We start from the raw sequence: 25,895 nt of genomic DNA on the forward strand, positions 1-25,895 counted from the left end.
GAGGAAGGAGAGGGGACAAAGAAAGAGAAGGGGAGGGAGGGAGAAGGAGAGGGAGAAGGAGAGGGAGAGTGAGGGTGAAGGAGAGAGGGGGGGAGTGGGGGAGGGAGAGGGGGTAGGGGGAGGGAGGGGTGGAGGAAGGAGAGGAAGAAGGAGAGGGGGAAGGAGAGGTGGAGGAAGGAGAGGAAGAAGGAGAGGGGGAAGGAGAGGGAGAGTGAGGGTGAAGGAGAGGGGGGAGTGGGGGGGGGAGAGGGGGAGGGGGAGGGAGGGGTGGAGGAAGGAGAGGAAGAAGGAGAGGGAGAGTGAGGGTGAAGGAGAGGGGGGGTAGGGGGAAGGAGTGGGGAAGGGAGACGGGGGTAGGGGGAGGAGGAAGGAGAGGGGACAGAGAAAGAGAAGAAGGGGAGGGAGGGAGAAGGAGAGGAAGAAGGAGAAAGAGAGGGAGAGGAGAAACATCTGTATTAGTCTGTATCAAGACTATTGATGACTTTAATGATGATTTTATATAATGTTCTTTGTCGTCAACGGATCATTTCATTACTCATGTACCTGTCCTATTTAAAGGTGGGTGGGCTGTTGAGTGAGTAGTGCCTTTGTCCAGGTTTCAATCAATCAGTAAATCATTCAGAAAGAAAGCGAGAGACCAACCTCTATTAGAGAGAGAGAGGGAGGGAGAGTGACAGAGAGTGAGTGAGAGAGAGAGCGAGCGAGAGAGTACTGCAGCAGTCTTCAAACATGATGTGTGACATCTGTGACATCCTCCATCTCAGTCTCCTCCCACTCAGTCTCCCACAGAGTTCCCATCTGGAGTCCCGTGTTCCGTCTCGTGTTGGAGAGAATGTCCAGGAACACGTTCCATTTAGCAGGACACCACGTAGTGGAACACTCCGACAGAGAGCTATCTAGCCTGAGTGCCAGTCTGTTTGTGCTATTATTACAACTCCTTGTCACTCATTGTGATGTTTGGCTTTACTATGACAGCAATGGAGTAAACAAACTTCTCTTACGTGTAGAATAAAGAATGACAGTCACATCATTTCTATTTGTGATGTTTTTATCTGCAGGGTTCTATACTGTTTTCCTACTCAAGGTAAAGCAAGATACAGAGGTTAATAAGTGCAGTGGCTTATCATAAGCAACCGAGTGTTCCTTCATAATGCCCTTACAACCGCTGACAACAACAACAACAACTTACGACAACAACAGCTGACAACAGCTTACGCCAACGGCTGACGACAACCGCTGACGACAACAACAACAGCTTACGCCAACGGCTGAATGTGGTAGACAAATCAATAGATGACAGCAAAACAAATATCTAATGAGTAGATAAGATCTGCATCAACTACTGTATTCTTGATCATCTGTCACATCGCAGCTATTGATTATGTTTTGAATTCATTAGTTCTAGTGGCTGATAATAACTATGCATCTAGAATGGGTTAATACTAAATGGCAGCCTATTCCCTATTTTTTTTTATTTTAATTTTACCTTTATTTTACTGTCAGTGTTCTGCCATGGCCAGCAAAGAGCCCGGATCTCAATCCCATTGAGCACATCTGGGACCTGTTGGATCGGAGGGTGTGGGCTAGAGCCATTCCCCCCAGAAATGTCCGGGAACTTGCAGGTGCCTTGGTGGATAAGGGTGGGGTAACATCTCACAACAAGAACTGGCAAATCTGGTTCAGTCCACGAGGGGGAGGTGCACTGCAGTACTTAATGCAGCTGGTGGCCTCACCAGATACTGACTGTACTTTTGAGTTTTGAGTTTTGAGTTTTTGACTTTTGAGTTGTTGAATCTTGTTATATTCATACAAATATTTACACATTTTGTTTGCTGAAAATAAATGCAGTTGACAGTGACAGGACGTTTCTTTTTTTGCCGAGTTTAGTATATCATAGAACAAAACATGACTTCATAATTCATAAAGGTCATGTTAACTGACTAATAGTGTCACATAGGCTTAGGAGATCTGATATGTTTTCTTCTATGTTAACCTCAGACTTAATTTTCAGCATTTATCCCACAACCCTCCTAAGACCCCATTCATTTCCCCATAGGCTTTGACCAATGAGCCATGGGTAACTAATTTAATTTTTCCCCCCTCCGGAGAACAGACTAGCCCTGAGGTTCTTCCCCCTCCGGAGAACAGACTAGCCCTGAGGTTCTTCCCCCTCCGGAGAACAGACTAGCCCTGAGGTTCTTCCCCTCCGGAGAACAGACTAGCCCTGAGGTTCTTCCCCTCCGGAGAACAGACTAGCCCTAAATTCCCCTCCGGAGAACAGACTAGCCCTGAGGTTCTTCCCCCTCCGGAGAACAGACTAGCCCTGAGGTTCTTCCCACTCCGGAGAACAGACTAGCCCTGAGGTTCTTCCCCCTCCGGAGAACAGACTAGCCCTGAGGTTCTTCCCCCTCCGGAGAACAGACTAGCCCTGAGGTTCTTCCCCCTCCGGAGAACAGACTAGCCCTGAGGTTCTTCCCCCTCCGGAGAACAGACTAGCCCTGAGGTTCTTCCCCCTCCGGAGAACAGACTAGCCCCGAGGTTGTTCCCCCTCCGGAGAACAGACGAGCCCTGGTGTTTTTTGTCTGTTTTACTCACAGCAGGTTGGTGGAAGTTTATTTTATTATTTTATTTTTTTACAGCTGTTTCTGAAGAAACGCAGGACAATGGGTTTCAATAGAGCTGCCTCTCTCTCTCTAGCCTGGTCCCAGATCAGTTTGTGCCATCTTGCCAACTTATGACAACTCAAGACCCCACATGAAAAAAATGTTACAGTTTACTATAGAATACTACACTACTTACTATAGAATTCTATACTAAACTGTATTATACTGTAGAATACTACACTACTGTAGTATCCCTCAATCACGTGTAGTACTTACTACAGTATGTGGTAGTATACTGTAGAATACTATAGTAAATACTACAGTATTATCAGCAAAAAAAGCACTGTAGTAAATACTACAGTAATATATGCAAAAACACTACAGTGTCCAAAAACACAACACTTTTTGAAACTATAGTAAATACTACAGTATTTAATTAGCATATACCCCACCCACTCCCCTCCCCCATTTCACAAGTTGTGCCACCCATAAGTTATAAACCTGTATGCCAAGTATAGACCATATACAGTTATGTGAAAATGTATTTGGCCCCCTTTCTTATTTTCCCTATTTTTCCATAGAAACGGACTGTTATTAGATCTTCAACCAAAACTTGGTATTAAATCAAGGGATCTTGAGTTTACAAATAACAAAACAAATGTTTTATTTATTTATTTAATTAAACAGAGTTAAGAAACACCCAATGTCCCCTGTGTGGAAAAAGTAATTGCCCACTTACACTCAATTACTGGTTGTGCCACCTTTAGCTGAAATGACTGCAACCAAACGCTTCCTGTAGTTGTCTCTCACATGTCATCCAAAAAGTTGAATTAATTTAGCCAAAAAAAAAGCACCTGGAAGCACCTGGATGATTATCAAAACTCTTGGAAGAATGTTCTATGGACAGTATAACTTTTTAGAAGACATGGGTCCCCGTTATGTCTGGCGAAAACCAAACATGGCATTCCATCTTAAGAGCGTCATAAGAACGGTCAAGCATGGAGGGTAGTGTGATGGTTTGGGGTTGCTTTGCGGCCTCAGGACCTGGACGACTTGCCTTAATAGAAGGAACCATGAAATCTGCTCTGTATCAGATAATTCTACAGGAGAATGTCAGGTCCACACCCGTCTGTGAGCTGAAGCTGAAGTGCAGCAAGACAATGATACAAAACACACAATCAAGTCATGAAAATTGATAGAAAGCAACAAAAAAATCGAAGTTTTGGAATGGCCTAGTCAAAGTCCAGACCTAATACCAATTGAGATGTTGTGGCAGGATTTGAAACGAGCAGTTCTTGCTTGAAAACCCAGAAAAGTCGTTGAGTTAAAGCAGTTCTGCCTGCAAGAGAGGGCCACAATTCGTCTACAGCGATGTGAGAGACTGATCAACAACTACAGGAAGCGTTTGGTTGCAGTCATTGCAGCTAAAGGTGTCACAGCCAGCTATTGAGTGTAAGGGGGCCATTACTTTTTCATACAGGGGCATCGGATGTTGGATAACTTTGTCCATAAAATAAACTAAATAAGTATGTCATTGTTGTGTTATTTGTTCCCTTTATCTTTTGGTTGAAGATCTGATAACATTCAGTATCAAAAAATATACAAAAGTAGAGAATTAGAAAGGGAGAAACTTTTTTTCACAGCTCTGCAAAGTATTATATAATAACTTCACTATCTTCAAAGGGATATTCAATAATATATATATATAACACATGAATTTCAAGTACAGATTCAACGACAAAGACCAGGGAGGTTTTCCGATGCCTTGCAAAGAAGGGCACCTATTGGTAGAGGGGTAAAAAAATATATATATTTTAAAAACACCATTATTGCACACGGAGTGAGTCCATGCCACTTATTATGTGACTTGTTCAGCAAATTGTTAATCCTGAAGTTATTTAGGCATGCCATAACAAAGGGGTTGAATACTTATTGACTTAAGACTTTTCAGCTTTTGTTTACTAATTCATTAAAAAAATTAATTCTAAAAACATAATTCAAGTTTGGCATTATGGGGTGTGTAGATGAGTGACACAACATCTGCAAAAACGTCAAGGGGTGTGAATACTTTATGAAGGCACTGCATACTACAGTTTTCATTACTAGAGTATTTATACTACAGTTACCTGTAAATACTACAGTATTCACTGTAGTGTTGTTAATGACTTTGGTCTGCAAAAAACTACAGCGAATACTACAGTAAAGCCTGCAAAAAAACAGTACAGTGAATACTATAGTATCTACAGTATATCATAGTATACTATAGTATGTTTTCATGTGGGACAGCACAAACAGATTTGGAACCAGGATCTCTCTCTCTCTCCACTTCCTGGAAGCCAAATGGCTTGGGAATGGGAAGTCACAGATGTTTGTGAGGCTCTCACCTCTGTCAGTCATCTAACCAGACAGGCATGTGTTATAGTGCTACACGCCTCCCAGCGATAACCCTTAACAAGTTAAAGGTCCAACTACAAGGCAGAAGGATTGCTTTTCAATTCCTCTCACTTCAAACAGACATTTAATCAAATAAAATGTATTTTATAAAGCCTGTTTTATATCGGCAGGTGTCACAAAGTGCTAGTGAGGTTTCCCTGTTAAAGCAGCCCACATGAAAAAAAATACTACAGTTTTCTATAAAATACTACAGTACTTACTATAGAATTCTATAGTAAACTGTATCCCTCAATCATGTGTAGTACTTACTATAGAATGTTGTAGTATCCTGTAGAATACTACAGTAAATACTACAGTGTTATCTGCAACAACAAAAACACTGTAATAAATACTACAGTTGTCCACAAAAACACTTCCCTTTTTTAACTATAGTAAATGCTACAGCATTGAATTTGCATGTACCCTGCTCATTTCCTTCCCCTGTGTCGCAATTTGTGGCACCCAGAGGTGAGAAACCTGCATGCTAAGTATTGTGTTCCCTACAGGTTATTAAAAAAAAGCAGAAGCATTGTACTATCTGTTCAGACCCCAGTCATACATACCGATTCTAGAAAATTAGCTCTTTAAGAGTTTCTCCAGTAGGTTTCCTGAAAAGAGAAACCCTCCACTTCTATGTCAAAAAATTATATATAGTAAATTGTCAGGACCCGGTTACGAACCCGGGTCTCCGGAGTGAGAAACAGTCACTTAACCAACTGAGCCACGAATAGTCGGCAGAACCCAGAAGATGAGGCAGACACAGCAGTACTTGAGACGGTGTATTTAATGAAGTAAAAAGTGAAGTTCTTCAGGAAAACATGTAACTCCACAACCTCAAAAGGAATTCCACAAGAACAAAGGTAATCCTCCAAGACAAAAAAGGTAAATCCACAAGGTGGAAGGTAAAGCACAAAAAGCCTCAAAAGATACTCAAAAAACAAACAATAACAAAAAAAACAGAATTCCACAAGAGAGTCCACCGGGATCAAAAAGAGTTCAGAGTACTATAGGGCTATGTGCTAACATACAAACACAGAGCAAAGAACTGAGGAAAACAAAGGGTTTAAATACAATCAGGGGAAACGAGGCACAGGTGCAAATAATAATGGGGATCAAGGGAAAACAAAAGGTCAAAAGGCACAATGGGGGCATCTAGTGACCAAAAACCGGAACAACCCTGGCCAAATCCTGACAGTAAATACAACAGTAATATCCATAAAAACACTACAGTAAATACTACAGTATACTGAAGTCTGCAAATACTACATTATAAACTTGGTGGTTCAAACCCCGAATGCTGATTGGGATTACATATTTTTACTGCTCTAATTATGTTGCTAGACAGTTTATAATAGCAATAAGGCACCTCAGGGGTTTGTGGTATATTGCCAATATACCACGGCTAAGGGCTGTATCCAGGCATGGAGAACCTTAGTGGATGGCCTATGCTCTGAGTTAAAGGGTTTAACACAGTGAGGTCTTTAGTCCACAAAAACACTACAGTGAATACTACAGTAAAGTCCGCAAAAACACTACAGTGAATAGTCTAGTTTTTGTACCATAGTATACTATAGTATTTTTTTAAATGTTGGAGGGTTTTAAACCACGTTAGTCAGTCCTCTTTCCCCCCAGTCTTTCTCATTACTAAACCATCTCTGTTGCCTCATCTCCCCATCTCTTTTGTAAACATCACCACCTCAATGATTATGAGGGAACAATATCAACCAGGCACTTCAACATTGGACAAAAAAAATGTATAAATCGTAATGCCCTCTTGTCGCCACGGCAACCGCGTTTAGACACTAAGCCGTTGCCTAGCGACCCCAGTGGATTGGCCGATGGTGGCCTGACACGAGGCCTGGTCTGGAGCATAGAAATGTAAATAATAGAACGCATAAACATGGACTGGTATGGGAATGTGCATTCCATTAATTATATTTATATGGTCTGGACTATGGTGGCCCTCCTCTCTGTCTGAGCTCAGCTAGCTGAAAGGACCTCTTTCTATGGAGATGGGGAGGGAGGCTGGGGGACATATTGGGTTTGTTGTGGCGTGTGTGGGTCGCTCTCTCTCTGTCTGTGTGTGTGCTTTCTGGGAGCATGGAACATGACATGGCAGCAGAATGTGAGACAGAAAGCATGTGTGCTGAGAATAACTCAATGCTATCATCCCTGCTCCTCTCACAGGCAGGCTCAGACTCACTTACTTTAATACACAAAGTCTGTGAGGAGCATAGGCCATCCATTTATGTTCTCCAGGGCACCCTCTGCTCGTTTAGAGGTACTTTGGGTTCAAGACGGAAATAGAGACATCCATACCCACTGTTGATTTTGTCTGGGGTCGGCATTCACTGACTGGTTCCCGGCCCACATGGACTCTGTGTTAGACCTACATTCATTCACATACCACTCCCATTCCCTCTCAGAAGCCAGAACCAAATTGTGTGCACTAGCTAGCTATCTGCTCAATATGACAGTCTGTCACAAGATACATCTCCAGTCATTACAACACACAGAGCAAAGGACTGTTGTAACAGACATTCTCTTGGGAAAACGTTTGGCTGAACTAGTTACCCATCAATCACAACTCACCAATATAGCACATTCATCACGCCAACTGAAGACACATGGGGTTTAGACCCAAAAAGGCACCATATTCCCTTTAATAGTATTGAAAGACCTTTCTTGCTCTTTCCCAACAATGCAATACTGGTATTATACCATATTACAATGTGCAGGGATACTGGAGTGGGAGGGTTAGATATGTATAGGGGTAAGGTAACTATATACAGGGACAGTTCCAGGGTCAGTGCCAACACCATATTACAATGTGCAGGGATACTGGAGTGATAGAGGCAGATACAATATGTATAGGGGTAAGGTGACTAGGCATCAGGATACATGAGTAAACGGAGTAGCAGCAGCTTATATGATGATTGTATGTGCGGGTGTGTTCGTGAGTGTAGAGTCAGTATGAATGTGTGTGTGTGGTATGTGTGTCTAGTGTGTAGTGTGTGGGTTAGAGCTGGGACGATACAAGTATTGCAATATTTTTTTCCATGGCAACAATGAAAAACACGAAGCAGACCAAACTCTTTGGTCCTTTAAAAACCTTCTGTATGTAACATATTGTGTTCTATAGTCTGGAAAATAAATACATGTGACTCTGGATGACATCATAATGTCATAATGTCTGGATGACATCATAATGATGTTTGTTTCCAACACCAGGTGTGTTTTCCTAATGACGTTAAATCCGCTTTGTGTTTTCTTTCCTTGCCACAATACAAACAACTATCTCCGATACTGGTATGGTCCCGGCCCTTGTGTGTGTGTTTTTGTTCGACCTTATGTTATATTTAGTTCTACATTGAGTCTAACTATCTATGCATAGTCCCTTTACCCCTGACCTACATGTACAAATGACCTCGACTAACCTGTACCCCAGCATTCACTCAGTACCGGTACTACCTGTATATAGCCTCGTTATTGTTATTTTGCTGTTACTTTTTTTATTTTTTACTTTAGTTTATTTAGTAAATATTTTCTTAATACTTATTTTATTAAAACTGCATAGTTGGTTAAGGGTTTGTAAGTAAGCATCAAGTCAGATAGTCCGTGTGGCCATTTTGTTAGCTATTTATCAGTCTTATGATTAAGAGATAGAACTTTTTCAAGAGCCTGTTGGTGTCAGAGATGTGGCTCCGGTACCGCTTGCCATGCGGAAGCAGAGAGAAGAGTCTATGACTTGGGTAGCTGGAGTCTAACAATTTTCCCTGTCTTCCTTTCACACTGCATGATATAGTGGTATTGGATGGCATGGGGGTCTCGGCGCCAGCGATTGTACTGGGGAGTCCATACCCCCCCTCTGTAGCGCCATGCGATCGAGGGCAGTGCAGTTGCCATACCAAGCGGTGTTGCACAGATCCATACCAACTACTAACATGGTACTCCAAGAGCGTCTGCTAAATTATTCTAATGCAAATGTAAGTGTGTGTGTGTACTTGAAATTGTTAAAAAGCACATTCAGCCATCTGGCTTTAGCTACAGTATGCACGTGGTGTGTACAGCTAGGCTAGCAGTCTGGTCAGAGGAGAAAGATGTTTATACTGGGGTGTGCCCCTATATACTGCACTACATTTGACCAGGGTCCTATATAGATAATGGAGAAAGAACCATTTAGGACGCAAGCCTGGTTTTCATACAGAGTGGCCTCAGCCTCATCAATGGGGATACTACTGGGCTGAACTCGACGGCTCGGGCCATTGGGCCAAAGTTCAGGTTTTATATAAGAACGTTTTACATAAGACTACTGCAGCTAGGGTCTGAGTCTGCGCTGCGACAGTACTCACAAATAATTCATAAATAGTGTAAGAGGAACAAGATAACTATAGCTGAGGTCTATTTTTTGTTTGCCTCACTTCTAAAAAAACTATTTCTAATAATCTATCCAACCACAACTTCACAAAGCTGGTTCTACCTCTAAACACAGTGCCCTGAAAACGACACATTCGAAGATATAGTATGCAAAGAAAACTAGGTAGTCGGCTGGGCTCGTTCTACATGACTAGGCATACGGAAAACTGGACATTTTGAATCTTGCATATGTTCATAGAAAGATTTGAACACTCGGCTCATTCAATTACTGTACTGGCTTTCCAGATTGATTGCCAACAGCTTGAGGTCGTTTGGATCAATTACTTTGCCAGTCATGCTCTATTGGTCACATCGGCAAAATTGCCACGGGGGACATGGCAAAATGTGTTGAAATGCAGGAATCTAGCTGTTTTACAAAAACAATCTGCTTTCCCAAAAACAATATTGTTATTATTTTTGGGGGGTTGGGGAGTAGGTCCCCCGGAGCCCCAAATGCGTTAGTCCGGCCCTGCTCTGACGCACTGCATGTCCTCTGCTCAGCGATGCGATCTATAGACATTCGCACTGCCTATTCGCACTTCTCCCTCACTCATTTCAGTCAGGGGCGAGATGAGGGGGAGGCCCCCCGAGTTGTCATCAGCCTCCCCTGAAATATGATTGGTCACCCTTGGTGATCCCCTCCCCCCATTGTCATTGGGTCAGAGCGCAGTCAAACTCGGCTGACTTGAAGAGGACAAAGACGGAAAGCTCGTTCTGGTTTTCCCTTTGTACGAGATTAAAACTGACCCGGCACCTCTGGCAGGCTAAAACGAACGCACCAAAACAGTACCATGTCGTCTTCTGGCGCTGACCCGGCACCTCTGGCAGGCTAAAACGAACGCACCAAATCAGTACCGCGTCGTCTTCTGGTGCTGACCTGGCACCTCTGGCAGGCTAAAACGAACGCACCAAAACAGTACCGCGTCGTCTTCTGACGCTGACCTGGCACTTCTGGCAGGCTAAAACGAACGCACCAAAACAGTACCGCATCGTCTTCTGGCGCTGACCCGGCACTTCTGGCAGGCTAAAACGAACGCACCAAAACAGTACTGCATCGTCTTCTGCGCTTCTGTCATTAGAAGGAAAAGTTACCTGAATGACCTAGTGGATATTGACAGAATACGGTCGGGAGACAGACTAGGGAGTCGGGATCAACATTCAACGACACAAATGTCAGTTTTTGTCCATGGTATGTTCACAGTCAATTATTATATTTAAAAAGAAACATGGGAATGGGCATAAGGTAAGGAGAACTCCACCTATAATAAAACTATAATAAAACTCAGTCTTCATCTTTTGTGTCTTCATAATATAAATAAATATGTATGTGTGCATCATTATAATGCAACTCAGTGTTCATATTTTGTGAATTTGTTATATTTGCCTTCAAATACCTTCATTAATGATGATGGCGACGTATCCTTCCATTTGCACTGGGTTTACAAAATACCCTTTCATATAGGCCTCAAAATACCCTTTCATATAGGCCTCAAAATACCCTTTCATATAGGCCTCAAAATACCCTTTCATATAGGCCTCAAAATACCCTTTCATATAGGCCTCAAAATACCCTTTCATATAGGCCTCAAAATACCCTTTCATATAGGCCTCAAAATACCCTTTCATATAGGCCTCAAAATACCCTTTCATATAGGCCTCAAAATACCTTTTCATATAGGCCTCAAAATACCCTTTCATATAGGCCTCAAAATACCCTTTCATATAGGCCTCAAAATACCCTTTCATATAGGCCTCAAAATACCCTTTCATATAGGCCTCAAAATACCCTTTCATATAGGCCTCAAAATACCCTTTCATATAGGCCTCAAAATACCTTTTCATATAGGCCTCAAAATACCCTTTCATATAGGCCTCAAAATACCTTTTCATATAGGCCTCAAAATACCCTTTCATATAGGCCTCAAAATACCTTTTCATATAGGCCTCAAAATACCCTTTCATATAGGCCTCAAAATACCCTCTCATATAGGCCTCAAAATACCTTTTCATATAGGCCTCAAAATACCCTTTCATATAGGCCTCAAAATACCTTTTCATATAGGCCTCAAAATACCCTTTCATATAGGCCTCAAAATACCCTTTCATATAGGCCTCAAAATACCCTTTCATATAGGCCTCAAAATACCCTTTCATATAGGCCTCAAAATACCCTTTCATATAGGCCTCAAAATACCCTTTCATATAGGCCTCAAAATACCCTTTCATATAGGCCTCAAAATACCCTTTCATATAGGCCTCAAAATACCCTTTCATATAGGCCTCAAAATACCCTTTCATATAGGCCTCAAAATACCCTTTCATATAGGCCTCAAAATACCCTTTCATATAGGCCTCAAAATACCCTTTCATATAGGCCTCAAAATACCCTTTCATATAGGCCTCAAAATACCCTTTCATATAGGCCTCAAAATACCCCATCCATACGATCCATTTGGGAAGTTTTCAGACCCCTTCATTTTTCCACATTTTGATACGTTACAGCCTTATTCCAAAATGTTTTTAAAAAATCAAAATAATAATAATATCATCAACCTAAACCAAATACCCCATAATGACAAAGCAAAAACAGGTTTTTAGAAAAAAAAAAATATATATATATATTTATTTTAGAAATATCACATTTACATGAGTATTCAGACCCTTTACTCAGTACTTTGTTGAAGCTCCTTTGACAGTGATTACAGCCTTGAGTCTTCTTGGACATGATGCTACAAGCTTGGCACACCTGTATGTGGGGAATTTCTCCCATTTTTCTCTCAAGCTCTGTCAGGTTGGACAGGGAGTGTTGCTGCACAGCTATTGTCAAGTCTCTCCAGAGATGTTCGATTTGGTTCAAGTCCGTCTCTGGCTGGGCCACACAGGGCCATTCAGAGACTTGTCCCAATGCCACTTTTGCATTGTCTTGAATGTATGCTTAGGGTTGTTGTCCTGGTGGAAGGTGAACCTTCGCCCTGGGCTGAGGTCCTGCACACTCTGGAGCAGGTTTTCATCAAGGATCTCTCTGTAATTTGCTCGGTTAATCTTTCCCTCAATCCTGAATAGTCTCCTAGTCCCTGCCGCTGAAAAACATTCCCATGCTGCCACCTCCATGCTTCACTGTAGGGATGGTGCCAGGTTTCCTCCAGATGTGATGCTTGGCATTCAGGCCAAAGAGTTCAATCTTGGTTTCATCAGATCAGAGAATCTTGTTTCTCATGGTCTGAAAGTACTTTAGGTGCCTTTTGGCAAACTCCAAGTGGGCTGTCATGTGCCTTTTACTGAGGAGTGGCTTCCGTCTGGCCACTCTACCATAAAGGCCTGATTGGTGGAGTGCTGCAGAGATGGTTGTCTTTCTGGAAGGTTCTCCCATCTCCACAGAGGAACTCTGAAGCTCTGTCACAGTGACCATCAGGTTCTTGGTTACCTCCCTGACCAAGGCCCTTCTCCCCTAATTGCTCAGTTTGGCCGGGTGGCCAGCTCTAGGAAGGTCTTGGTGGTTCCAAACTTCTTCCATTTAACAATGATGGAGGCCACTGTGTTCTTGGGGACCATCAATGCTGCAGGCATGTTTTTATACCCTTCCCCAGACCTGTGCCTCGACACAATCCTGTCTCGGAGCTCTACGGACAATTCCTTCGACCTCATGGCTTGGTGTTTGCTCTGACATGCACTGTCAACTGTGGGACCTTATATAGACAGGTGTGGCTTTCCAAATCATGTCCAATCAAATGAATGTACCATTGGTGGACTCCAGTCAAGTTGTAGAAACATCTCAAGGATGATCAATGGAAATAGGATGCACGTGAGCTCAATTTCAAATTTCATAGTGAAGGGTCTGAATACCAAAGATTTTCTAAAAGCCTGTTTTTGCCCTTTTCACTATGAGGTATTGTGTGTAGATTGATGAGGAAATAGTGGTCCTTCTGTGGCTCAGTTGGTAGAGCATGGCGCTTGTAACGCCAGGGTAGTGGGTTCGATTCCCGGGACCACCCATATGTAGAATGTATGTACACATGACTGTAAGTCGCTTTGGATAAAAGCGTCAGCTAAATGGCATATATTATATTATATTATTATTATAAATTGTTGTTGTTTTTTAAATCCATTTTAGAGGAAGGCTGTATAGAAACAATGTGGAAAAAGAGTCTGAATAAAGCACTGTATACACCTCCATATATACACCTCCATATATACACCTCCATGTATACACCTCCATGTATACACCTCCATGTATACACCTCCATATATACACCTCCATATATACACCTCCATGTATACACCTCCATATATACACCTCCATATATACACCTCCACATATACACCTCCACATATACACCTCCATATATAATACTCCATATACACACCTCCATATATACACCTCCATATATACACCTCCATATATACACCTCCATATATACTACTCCATATATACACCTCCATATATACACCTCCATATATACACCTCCATATACACACCTCCATATATACACCTCCATATATACACCTCCATATATACACCTCCACATATACACCTCCACATATACACCTCCATATATACACCTCCATATATACACCTCCATATATACACCTCCATATATACACCTCCATATATACACCTCCATATATACACCTCCATGTATACACCTCCATATATACACCTCCATATATACACACCTCCATATATACACCTCCATGTATACACCTCCACATATACACCTCCATATATATACACCTCCATGTATACACCTCCATATATACACCTCCATATATATACACCTCCATATATACACCTCCATATATACACCTCCATATATACACCTCCATATATATACACCTCCATATATATACACCTCCATATATACACCTCCATATATACACCTCCATATATACACCTCCATGTATACACCTCCATATATACACCTCCATGTATACACCTCCATATATACACCTCCATATATACACACCTCCATATATACACACCTCCATATATACACCTCCATGTATACACCTCCATATATACACCTCCATATATACACCTCCATATATATACACCTCCATATATACACCTCCATATATACACCTCCATATATACACCTCCATATATACACCTCCATATATATACACCTCCATATATACACACCTCCATATATACACCTCCATGTATACACCTCCATATATACACCTCCATATATATACACCTCCATATATACACCTCCATATATACACCTCCATATATATACACCTCCATATATACAACTCCATATATACACACCTCCATATATACACACCTCCATATATACACACCTCCACGTATACACCTCCATATATATACACCTCCATATATATACACCTCCATATATATACACCTCCATATATATACACCTCCATATATACACCTCCATGTATACACCTCCATATATACACCTCCATATATATACACCTCCATATATATACACCTCCATATATATACACCTCCATATATACACACCTCCAAATATACACACCTCCAAATATACACCTCCATATATACACCTCCATCTATACACACCTCCATATATACACCTCCATGTATACACCTCCACATATACACCTCCATATATATACACCTCCATATATATACACCTCCATATATACACCTCCATATATACACCTCCATATATACACCTACATGTATACACCTCCATATATACTACTCCATATATACACCTCCATGTATACACCTCCATATATACTACTCCACATATATACTACTCCATATATACTCCTCCATATATATACACCTCCATGTATACACCTCCATGTATACACCTCCATGTATACACCTCCATATATACACACCTCCATGTATACACACCTCCATATATACACCTCCATATATACACCTCCATATATAGACCTCCATACACACCTCCATTTGTATACACCTCCATGTATACCTCTCCATGTATACACCTCCATATATACACCTTCATATATACACCTCCATATACACCTCCATGTATACACCTCCATATATACACACCTCCATTTGTATACACCTCCATGTATACACCTCCATGTATACACCTCCATATATACACCTCCATATATACACCTCCATATATACACCTCCATATACACGCCTCCATGTATACACCTCCATATATACACACCTCCATATATACACCTCCATTTGTATACACCTCCATGTATACACCTCCATGTATACACCTCCATATATACACCTTCATATATACACCTCCATATACACCTCCACATATACTCCTCCATATATATACATCTCCATATATACACCTCCATATATACACCTCCATATATATACACCTCCATATATACACACCTCCATGTATACACCTCCACATATACACCTCCATATATATACACCTCCATATATATACACCTCCATATATACACCTCCATATATACACCTCCATGTATACACCTCCATATATACACCTCCATGTATACACCTCCATATATACACCTCCATGTATACACCTCCATATATACACCTCCATATATACACCTCCATGTATACACCTCCATATATACACCTCCATGTATACACCTCCATATATATACACCTCCATATATATACACCTCCATATATACACCTCCATATATACACACCTCCATATATACACCTCCATATATACACACCTCCAAATATACACCTCCATATATACACCTCCATATATATACACCTCCATATATACACCTCCATATATACACCTCCATATATACACCTCCATATATATACACCTCCATATATACACCTCCATATATACACACCTCCATATATACACCTCCATATATACACCTCCATATATACACACCTCCATGTATACACCTCCACATATACACCTCCATATATATACACCTCCATATATACACCTCCATGTATACACCTCCATATATACACCTCCATATATACACCTCCATATATATACACCTCCATATATACTCCATATATACACCTCCATATATACACACCTCCATATATACACACCTCCATATATACACCTCCATATATACACCTCCATATATACACCTCCATATATACACCTCCACATATACACCTCCATATATACACACCTCCATATATACACCTCCATGTATACACCTCCATATATACACCTCCATATATACACCTCCATATATACACCTCCATGTATACACCTCCATATATACACCTCCATATATACACCTCCATATATACACCTCCACATATACTCCTCCATATATATACACCTCCACATATACTCCTCCATATATATACACCTCCATGTATACACCTCCATGTATACACCTCCATGTATACACCTCCATATATACACACCTCCATGTATACACACCTCCATATATACACCTCCATATATACACCTCCATATATAGACCTCCATACACACCTCCATTTGTATACACCTCCATGTATACCTCTCCATGTATACACCTTCATATATACACCTCCATATACACCTCCATGTATACACCTCCATATATACACACCTCCATTTGTATACACCTCCATGTATACACCTCCATGTATACACCTCCATATATACACCTCCATATATACACCTCCATATATACACCTCCATATACACGCTCCATATATACTACTCCATATATACACCTCCATATATACACACCTCCATGTATACACCTCCATTTGTATACACCTCCATGTATACACCTCCATATATACACACCTCCATATATACACCTCCATTTGTATACACCTCCATGTATACACCTCCATGTATACACCTCCATATATACACCTTCATATATACACCTCCATATACACCTCCACATATACTCCTCCATATATATACACCTCCATATTTACACCTCCATGTATACACCTCCATGTATACACCTCCATATATACACACCTCCATGTATACACACCTCCATATATACACCTCCATATATACACCTCCATATATAGACCTCCATACACACCTCCATTTGTATACACCTCCATGTATACCTCTCCATGTATACACCTCCATATATACACCTTCATATATACACCTCCATATACACCTCCATGTATACACCTCCATATATACACACCTCCATTTGTATACACCTCCATGTATACACCTCCATGTATACACCTCCATATATACACCTCCAAATATACACCTCCATATATACACCTCCATATACACGCCCATATATACTACTCCATATATACACCTCCATATATACACACCTCCATGTATACACCTCCATTTGTATACACCTCCATGTATACACCTCCATATATATACACCTCCATATATACACCTCCATTTGTATACACCTCCATGTATACACCTCCATGTATACACCTCCATATATACACCTTCATATATACACCTCCATATACACCTCCATGTATACACCTCCATATATACACACCTCCATTTGTATACACCTCCATGTATACACCTCCATGTATACACCTTCATATATACACCTCCATATACACCTCCATATATACACCTCCATTTGTATACACCTCCATGTATACCTCTCCATGTATACACCTCCATATATACACCTTCATATATACACCTCCATATACACCTCCATGTATACACCTCCATATATACACACCTCCATTTGTATACACCTCCATGTATACACCTCCATGTATACACCTCCATATATACACCTCCATATATACACCTCCATATATACACCTCCATATACACGCTCCATATATACTACTCCATATACACCTCCATATATACTACTCCATATACACCTCCATATATACACCTCCATGTATACACCTCCATGTATACACCTCCATGTATACACCTCCATATATACCTCTCCATATATACACCTCCATATATACACACCTCCATATATATACACCTCCATATATATACACCTCCATATATATACACCTCCATATATATACACCTCCATATATATACACCTCCATATATACACCTCCATATATACACACCTCCATATATACACACTTCGATGTATACACCTCCATGTATACACCTCCATATACACCTCCATATACATACCTCCATATATATACACCTCCATATACACACCTCCATATATACACCTCCATATATACACCTCCATATATACACACCTCCATATATATACACCTCCATGTATACACCTCCATTTGTATACACCTCCATGTATACCTCTCCATGTATACACCTCAATGTATACACACCTCCATATATACACACCTCCATGTATACACCTCCATGTATACACCTCAATGTATACACCTCCATATATACACACCTCCATATATACACACCTCAATGTATACACCTCCATATATACACACCTCCATATATACACACCTCCATATATATACACCTCCATATATACATCTCCATATACACCTCCATGTATACACCTCCATGTATATACCTCCATATATACACCTCTCCATATACACACATCCATATATACACACCTCCATATATACACCTCCATATATACACACCTCCATATACACCTCCATATATACACCTCCATATATACACACCTCCATATATACACCTCCATATATACACACCTCCATATACACCTCCATATACACACCTCCATATACACACCTCCATATATACACCTCCATATATACACACTCCATATACACCTCCATGTATACACCTCCATGTATATACCTCCATATATACACCTCTCCATATACACACATCCATATATACACACCTCCATATACAAACCTCCATATACACACCTCCATATATACACCTCCATATATACACACCTCCATATACACCTCCATATATACACACCTCCATATATACACACCTCCATATATACACACCTCCATATACACCTCCATATATACACACCTCCATATATACACACCTCCATATATATACACCTCCATATATACACACCTCCATATATATACACCTCCATGTATACACCTCCATATATACACACCTCCATATATATATACACCTCCATGTATACACCTCCATATATACACACCTCCATATATACACACCTCCATTTGTATACACCTCCATGTATACCTCTCCATGTATACACCTCCATATATACACACCTCCATATACACAACTCCAAAGATACATCTCCACATATACACCTCCATATATACACACCTTCATATACACACCTTCATATACACAACTTCATATATACACACCTCAATGTATACACCTCCATGTATATACACCTCCATGTATACACCTCCATATACACTCCTCCATATATACTACTCCATATACACCTACATATACACACCTCCATATAAACACACCTCCATATATACGCACCTCCATATACACACCTCCATATATACACCTCTCCATATATACACCTCCAGATATACTACTCCATATACACCTCCATATATACGCACCTCCATATACACACCTCCATATATACACCTCTCCATATATACACCTCCAGATATACTACTCCATATACACCTCCATATACACACCTCCATATACACACCTCCATATATACACACCTGCATATACACACCTCCATATACACACCTCTATACACACCTCCATGTATACACACCTCCATGTATACACACCTCCATGTATACACCTCCATATACACCTCCATATATACCTCCATGTATACACCTCCATATATACACCTCCATATATACACCTCCATATATACACCTCCATGTATACACCTCCATATATACACCTCCATATATACACCTCCATATATACACCTCCATGTATACACCTCCATATATACACCTCCATGTATACACCTCCATATATACACCTCCATATATACACCTCCATATATACACCTCCATATATACACCTCCATATATACACACCTCCATGTATACACCTCCACATATACACCTCCATATATACACACCTCCATGTATACACCTCCATGTACACACCTTCATATATACACCTCCATATACACCTCCAAATACACACCTCCATATACACACCTCCATATACACACCTCCATATATACACCTCCATATATACACCTCCATATATACACCTCCATATATACACCTCCATATATACACCTCCATATATACACCTCCATGTATACACCTCCATATATACACACCTCCATATATACACACCTCCATATATACACCTCCATATATACACCTCCATATATACACCTCCATATATACACCTCCATGTATACACCTCCATGTATACACACCTCCATATATACACACCTCCATGTATACACCTCCATGTACACCTCCATATATACACCTCCATATACAGTGGGGCAAAAAAAATATTTAGTCAGCCACCAATTGTGCAAGTTCTCCCACTTAAAAAGATGAGAGAGGCCTGTAATTTTCATCTGACTAGGTCTTTCCCTTTACTAGGGAAGGTGTTATTACTACCCTATATTCAACAAGGTATATTCAAATTCAACTGTTTAATCATCAAGGGTACAAGTATGAGTATCCTGAGAGATTATTGTCTTTGGTCACCATCCTTGCTTGTTTGCACTGTGGAAATGTCGTGAAAAAGTGAGATTCTGTGGGTTGATAAAGCCCTGAGACATGGCTGTAGACCCTACTGCCTACTTGCCCGGTATGGTGTCCTAATGCCCACAGCCTACTTGCCCTGTAGGGTGTCCTAAATCCCACAGTCTACTTGCCCTGTAGGGTGTCCTAAATCCCACAGCCTACTTGCCCTGTAGGGTGTCCTAAATCCCACAGCCTACTTGCCCTGTAGGGTGTCCTAAATCCCACAGCCTACTTGCCCTGTAGGGTGTCCTAAATCCCACAGCCTACTTGCCCTGTAGGGTGACTGAATGTGTACAGCCTTGTCTCAGGGGAAGGTTGATTGACTGTCTGAGACTCACCTGCCACAGAGATGATGAAGGAAGCATCCATGGCATCTATGCCCAGGTTCCTGGCCCGGGCAGACAAGTGGAAGTAGGGGATGAAGTAAGCCAGCTGGCTGAATACCACGGACCAAGTGTAGATGCAGAAGAAGGGGTTCTTCAACAGGGAGAAGTCTAGGACTCTGTTATTTTTCACAGCCGGTGGGATGTGATCATCCACAGTGGTAGAACCATTAGGTGAGGAGAACCCAAACACAGCGGAACCGTTTAGGCTAATGGTACCGTTCTGTTCCATGAGGCTGGGGCTGTCTATGGTGGCTGTGGGAGGGGATGCCTCCTGAACGTCCCTGTTCACGCTGTTTTGTACCAGCTTGGTCAGTTCAGGGTTTGGTGGAGGTGGGGGGGGGATGTAGTTGCTCTGACCCAACCCATGTGTGGAGACCTTCTCTGAGGTCTCAGTGTCCCAATGCAGGGGTTGTGGAGTGGAAGGAGAAGAGTCTGATTTGGTGATGCCATTGGTTAACATTGTGGATCTGTTAAAGCAGCATCCATTCTGAGGGCGGTCCTTCTCCTTCTCTGGATCTATCAGAGGGCTTTTTTGGATGGATGAAGATGAGGATGAGGAAGGGGGTGGTGCAGGCTTAATGTGGATGGGTCTTAGCAGCATCCCAGAGGCCACCAGGTTTAACATCAGGCCTCCTAGGATCAGCAGAGCTCCTATGGGAGGAGCATAGGGGTGTTACGGGGTCATTCCAGAAGAGCATTATGATATTCCCATAATAATTAAATCATTTTCACATCCCAATAACAGATGTGTGTGTATATGTGTGGGTGTGTATATCTGTGTGTGTGTCAGTACCGTGCCAGGCATACTGATCCAGCAGCAGCTGAGTGAAAGGGGCGAGGGCGAAGGTCAAGCCCATCCCAGACCGCCCGATGGAGTATGCCGTCGCTAACCTCTTACGGAAATATGTTGCCGTGACAACAGAGGTGGCTTGGTACAGGAGTGCAAAGCCCAGGCCTGAGAGGGGTTACATGACATACAGTATATAGACAGCAGTATGTTGACACCCCTTCAAATGAGTGGATTTGGGCTATTTTGGCCACACCCGTTGCTAGCAGGAGTATCTTTCTTTCTCTCTCTCGGAGGACCTGAGCCCTAGGACCATGCCCCAGGACTACCTGACATGATGACTCCTTGCTGTCCCCAGTCCACCTGGCCATGCTGCTGCTCCAGTTTCAACTGACCTGAGCCCTAGGACCATGCCCCAGGACTACCTGACATGATGACTCCTTGCTGTCCCCAGTCCACCTGGCCATGCTGCTGCTCCAGTTTCAACTGTTCTGCCTTACTATTATTCGACCATGCTGGTCATTTATGAACATTTGAACATCTTGGCCATGTTCTGTTATAATCTCCACCCGGCACAGCCAGAAGAGGACGGGCCACCCCACATATGCTCTCTCTAATTCTCTCTTTCTTTCTCTCTCTCGGAGGACCTGAGCCCTAGGACCGTGCCCCAGGACTACCTGACATGATGGCTCCTTGCTGTCCCCAGTCCACCTGGCCGTGCTGCTGCTCCAGTTTCAACTGTTCTGCCTTGTTATTATTCGACCATGCTGGTCATTTATGAACATTTGAACATCTTGGCCATGTTCTGTTATAATCTCCACCCGGCACAGCCAGAAGAGGACTGGCCACCCCACATAGCCTGGTTCCTCTCTAGGTTTCTTCCTAGGTTTTGGCCTTTCTAGGGAGTTTTTCCTAGCCACCGTGCTTCTACACCTTCATTGCTTGCTGTTTGGGGTTTTAGGCTGGGTTTCTGTACAGCACTTTGAGATATCAGCTGATGTACGAAGGGCTATATAAATACATTTGATTTGATTTGATTTAAAACTGAGCACACCGCCATGCAATCTCCATAGACAAACATTGGCAGTAGAATGGCCGGTACTGAAGAGCTCAGTGACTTGGGCACTGTTATAGTTTCCAACAAGTCTGATTGTCAAATTTCTGCCCTGCTAGAGCTGCCCCAGTCAACCGTAAGTGCTGTTATTGTGAAGTGGAAACGTCGAGGAGCTCAGCCACAAAGTGGTAGGCCACACAAGCTCACAGAACTGGAATAACAAGTGCTGTAGCGAGTAAAAATCGTCTGTCCTCAGTTGCAACACACACTACAGAGTTACAAACTGCCTCTGGAAGCAATGTCAGCACAAGAACTGTTCGTCGGGAGCTTCCTGAAATGGGTTTCCTTGGCCGAGCAGCTGCGCACAAACCTAAGATCACCATGCCAAGCGTCGGCTGCATTGGTGTAAAGCTCAACGCCATCGGACTCTGGAGCAGTGGAAACGCATTCTCTGGAGTCACAATTCACACTTCAAATCAAATTTTATTGGTCACATACACATGGTTAGCAGATGTTAGTGCGAGTGTAGCAAAATGCTTGTGCTTCTAGTTCCGACCATGCAGTAATATCTAACAAGTAATCTAACAATTTCACAACTACCTTTTACACACAAGTGTAAAGGAATGAATATGTACATATAAATAAATGGATGAGCAATGGCCGAATGGCAAAGGCAAGATGCAGTAGATGGTATAGAGTACAGTATATACATATGAGATGAGTAATGTAGGGTATGTAAACATGATATAAAGTGGCATTGTTTAAAGTGACTAGTGATACATTTATTACATCCAAGATTTGAGTCAGTATGTTGGCAGCAGGATGCCAGGAGAACACTACCTGCTTGAATGCATAGTCCAAACTGTAAAGTTTGGTGGAGGAGGAATAATGGTCTGGGGCTGTTTTTCATGGTCCGGGCTAGGACCCTTAGTTCCAGTGCAGGGATATCTTAACGCTACAGCATACAATTACATGCTAGATGATTCTGTGCTTCCAACTTTGTGGCAACAGTTTGGGGAAGGTCCTTTCCTGTTTCAGCATTACAATGCCACTGTGCTCAAAGTGAGGTCCATATAGAAATGGTTAGTCGAGATCGGTGTGGAAGAACTTGACTGGTCTGCACAGAGCTTTGACCTCAACCTCATCAAACACCTTTGGGATGAATTGGAACACCGACTATGAGCCAGGCCTAATCGCCCAACATCAGTGCCTGACCTCACTAATGCTCTTGTGGCTGAATGGAATCAAGTCCCCGCAGCAATGTTTCACAATCTAGTGGAATGCCTTCCCAGAAGAGTGCAGGCTGTTATTGCAGCAAAGGAGGGACCAACTCCGTATTAATGCTTATGATTTTGGAATTAGATGTCCACATACTTTTGGTCATACAGTGTATTTATGATAATGTATTTTATGATCATCACAGATTCAGACAGATTTCTATTTTTTTCATTAAAAACATGATTTGTCACCAAATACCAAAATAAAAATGCAAGACAGAAAAAAAAAACACAGTTCAAGTATATCAGATACCTCAAGACAAGTACTTTCAAGTATTTTACACATATATTGGACTCCAGCCTAGTCTGCTCTGTAGCTCTTTTAACCTCTTTTAACCTCTGATAACTTACCCACAATCAGCCCCATGCTGATGTATAGGAATACCACACTGGTGGCAAAGACACTCATGAGGAAGCCAACACTGACCAGCACAGCCCCGGCTATAGAGGTCACTCTGTTCCCCAGCTTCGCACACGATACAGCGGCCAGGGGACCTAACACAGGAACAAACAGAAAAACATGAAAATGTATCCCATAATTCATCCATTCACAAAGCTCTTAGTAGGACAGACAGGTGTCAGATGTTGTCAGTGATGCAACACAAGAGCCAGAACCCCAGACCCCAGACCCAGAGGGACGAGTGATGTGGTCAGACTTTGGTTTTATGTGAACTCTGACCTCACACATACACACACTGCACACATCTGAATTAAACATGCGCACACAGATACAGTACAGTGGGGGCTGCTGAGGGGAGGACGGCTCACAATAAGGTCTGGAATGGAGTAAGTAAATGGAATGGCATCAAACACCTGGACACCATGCGTTTGATGTATTAGATACCGTTCCAATCATTCCTCTCCAGCCGTTATCACGAGCCCATCCTCCCCAATTAAGGTGCCACCAAACTCCTGTGATACAGTAGTAGTCTGAGTGTTTTCATGTCATGTGAACGCTGACCTCCAGAGAGCCGCAGGCTAGACATGATCGAGCCGATCCAGCTGATACTCTCTGCCGACCCTCCGAACTCATCCTGGAATGTCACGAAGAAGATCCCAAACGTCTTCAGGGTCCCCATCACCAGCACATTCACCTGGAGTCAGACAGAAAGAGGGAGGCAGGTAGGCAGAGGTGTACACACACACACACACACACATGATCTGCCACACTACAAAATGCAGGGTTGGGGGGTCAGGGTTCGGGTCAATTCCCTTTCTATTGCAGTCAATTCAGGAAGTACACTGAAATTCCAAATTGGAATTCGGTTTACTTTTACGAATCGACTGGAATCTAAATGAAATTGACCCTAATTCTGCATAATTGTATAACATATGAACAATTATATATATTTAAAAAAAAAAATAATCTAGAAACATGTCCAATAGATAAACATTTGGTGAACCTCCAAACACTC

General features: G+C 41.9%; 2 protein-coding genes and 1 non-coding gene across 10 annotated transcripts in view; 1 reads left to right on the top strand and 2 right to left on the bottom strand.

Annotated features, from left to right (window-relative positions):
• Positions 1-25,895, bottom strand: part of LOC118360252 (monocarboxylate transporter 5-like) — a 55,724-nt gene that overhangs the window by 17,274 nt on the left and 12,555 nt on the right. For both annotated transcript variants that reach the window (XM_052481468.1, XM_052481469.1), the window contains 4 exons: positions 25,442-25,574; positions 24,832-24,975; positions 22,156-22,317; positions 21,315-22,013 (listed from right to left, as the gene is read on the bottom strand). In XM_052481468.1, the coding sequence (XP_052337428.1) occupies positions 21,315-22,013; positions 22,156-22,317; positions 24,832-24,975; positions 25,442-25,574 (1,138 nt within the window). The remainder of the gene's footprint in view (positions 1-21,314; positions 22,014-22,155; positions 22,318-24,831; positions 24,976-25,441; positions 25,575-25,895) is intronic.
• LOC118360354 (U7 small nuclear RNA) lies at positions 5,608-5,662 on the top strand. The gene has a single exon (XR_004820834.1). It is a non-coding gene; the product is annotated as a U7 small nuclear RNA (small nuclear RNA).
• LOC127912408 (uncharacterized) lies at positions 10,743-11,864 on the bottom strand. 7 transcript variants are annotated; one of them, XM_052481473.1, is made up of 3 exons: positions 11,575-11,864; positions 11,167-11,286; positions 10,743-11,118 (listed from the first exon to the last, which is right to left on the bottom strand). In XM_052481473.1, the coding sequence occupies exons 1-3, from the start codon at positions 11,844-11,846 to the stop codon at positions 10,839-10,841; spliced, it is 672 nt and encodes a 223-aa protein (XP_052337433.1). In that variant the 5' UTR covers positions 11,847-11,864; the 3' UTR covers positions 10,743-10,838. The 7 variants fall into 7 exon arrangements, with proteins under 7 accessions (XP_052337433.1, XP_052337432.1, XP_052337431.1 ...); XM_052481472.1 differs by having other exon boundaries at positions 11,551-11,864; XM_052481471.1 differs by having other exon boundaries at positions 11,191-11,286; positions 11,527-11,864.

Source organism: Oncorhynchus keta, chromosome 27 (genome assembly GCF_023373465.1).
Source record: "Oncorhynchus keta strain PuntledgeMale-10-30-2019 chromosome 27, Oket_V2, whole genome shotgun sequence".
In the NCBI taxonomy this organism is placed as follows: Eukaryota; Metazoa; Chordata; class Actinopteri; order Salmoniformes; family Salmonidae; genus Oncorhynchus; species Oncorhynchus keta.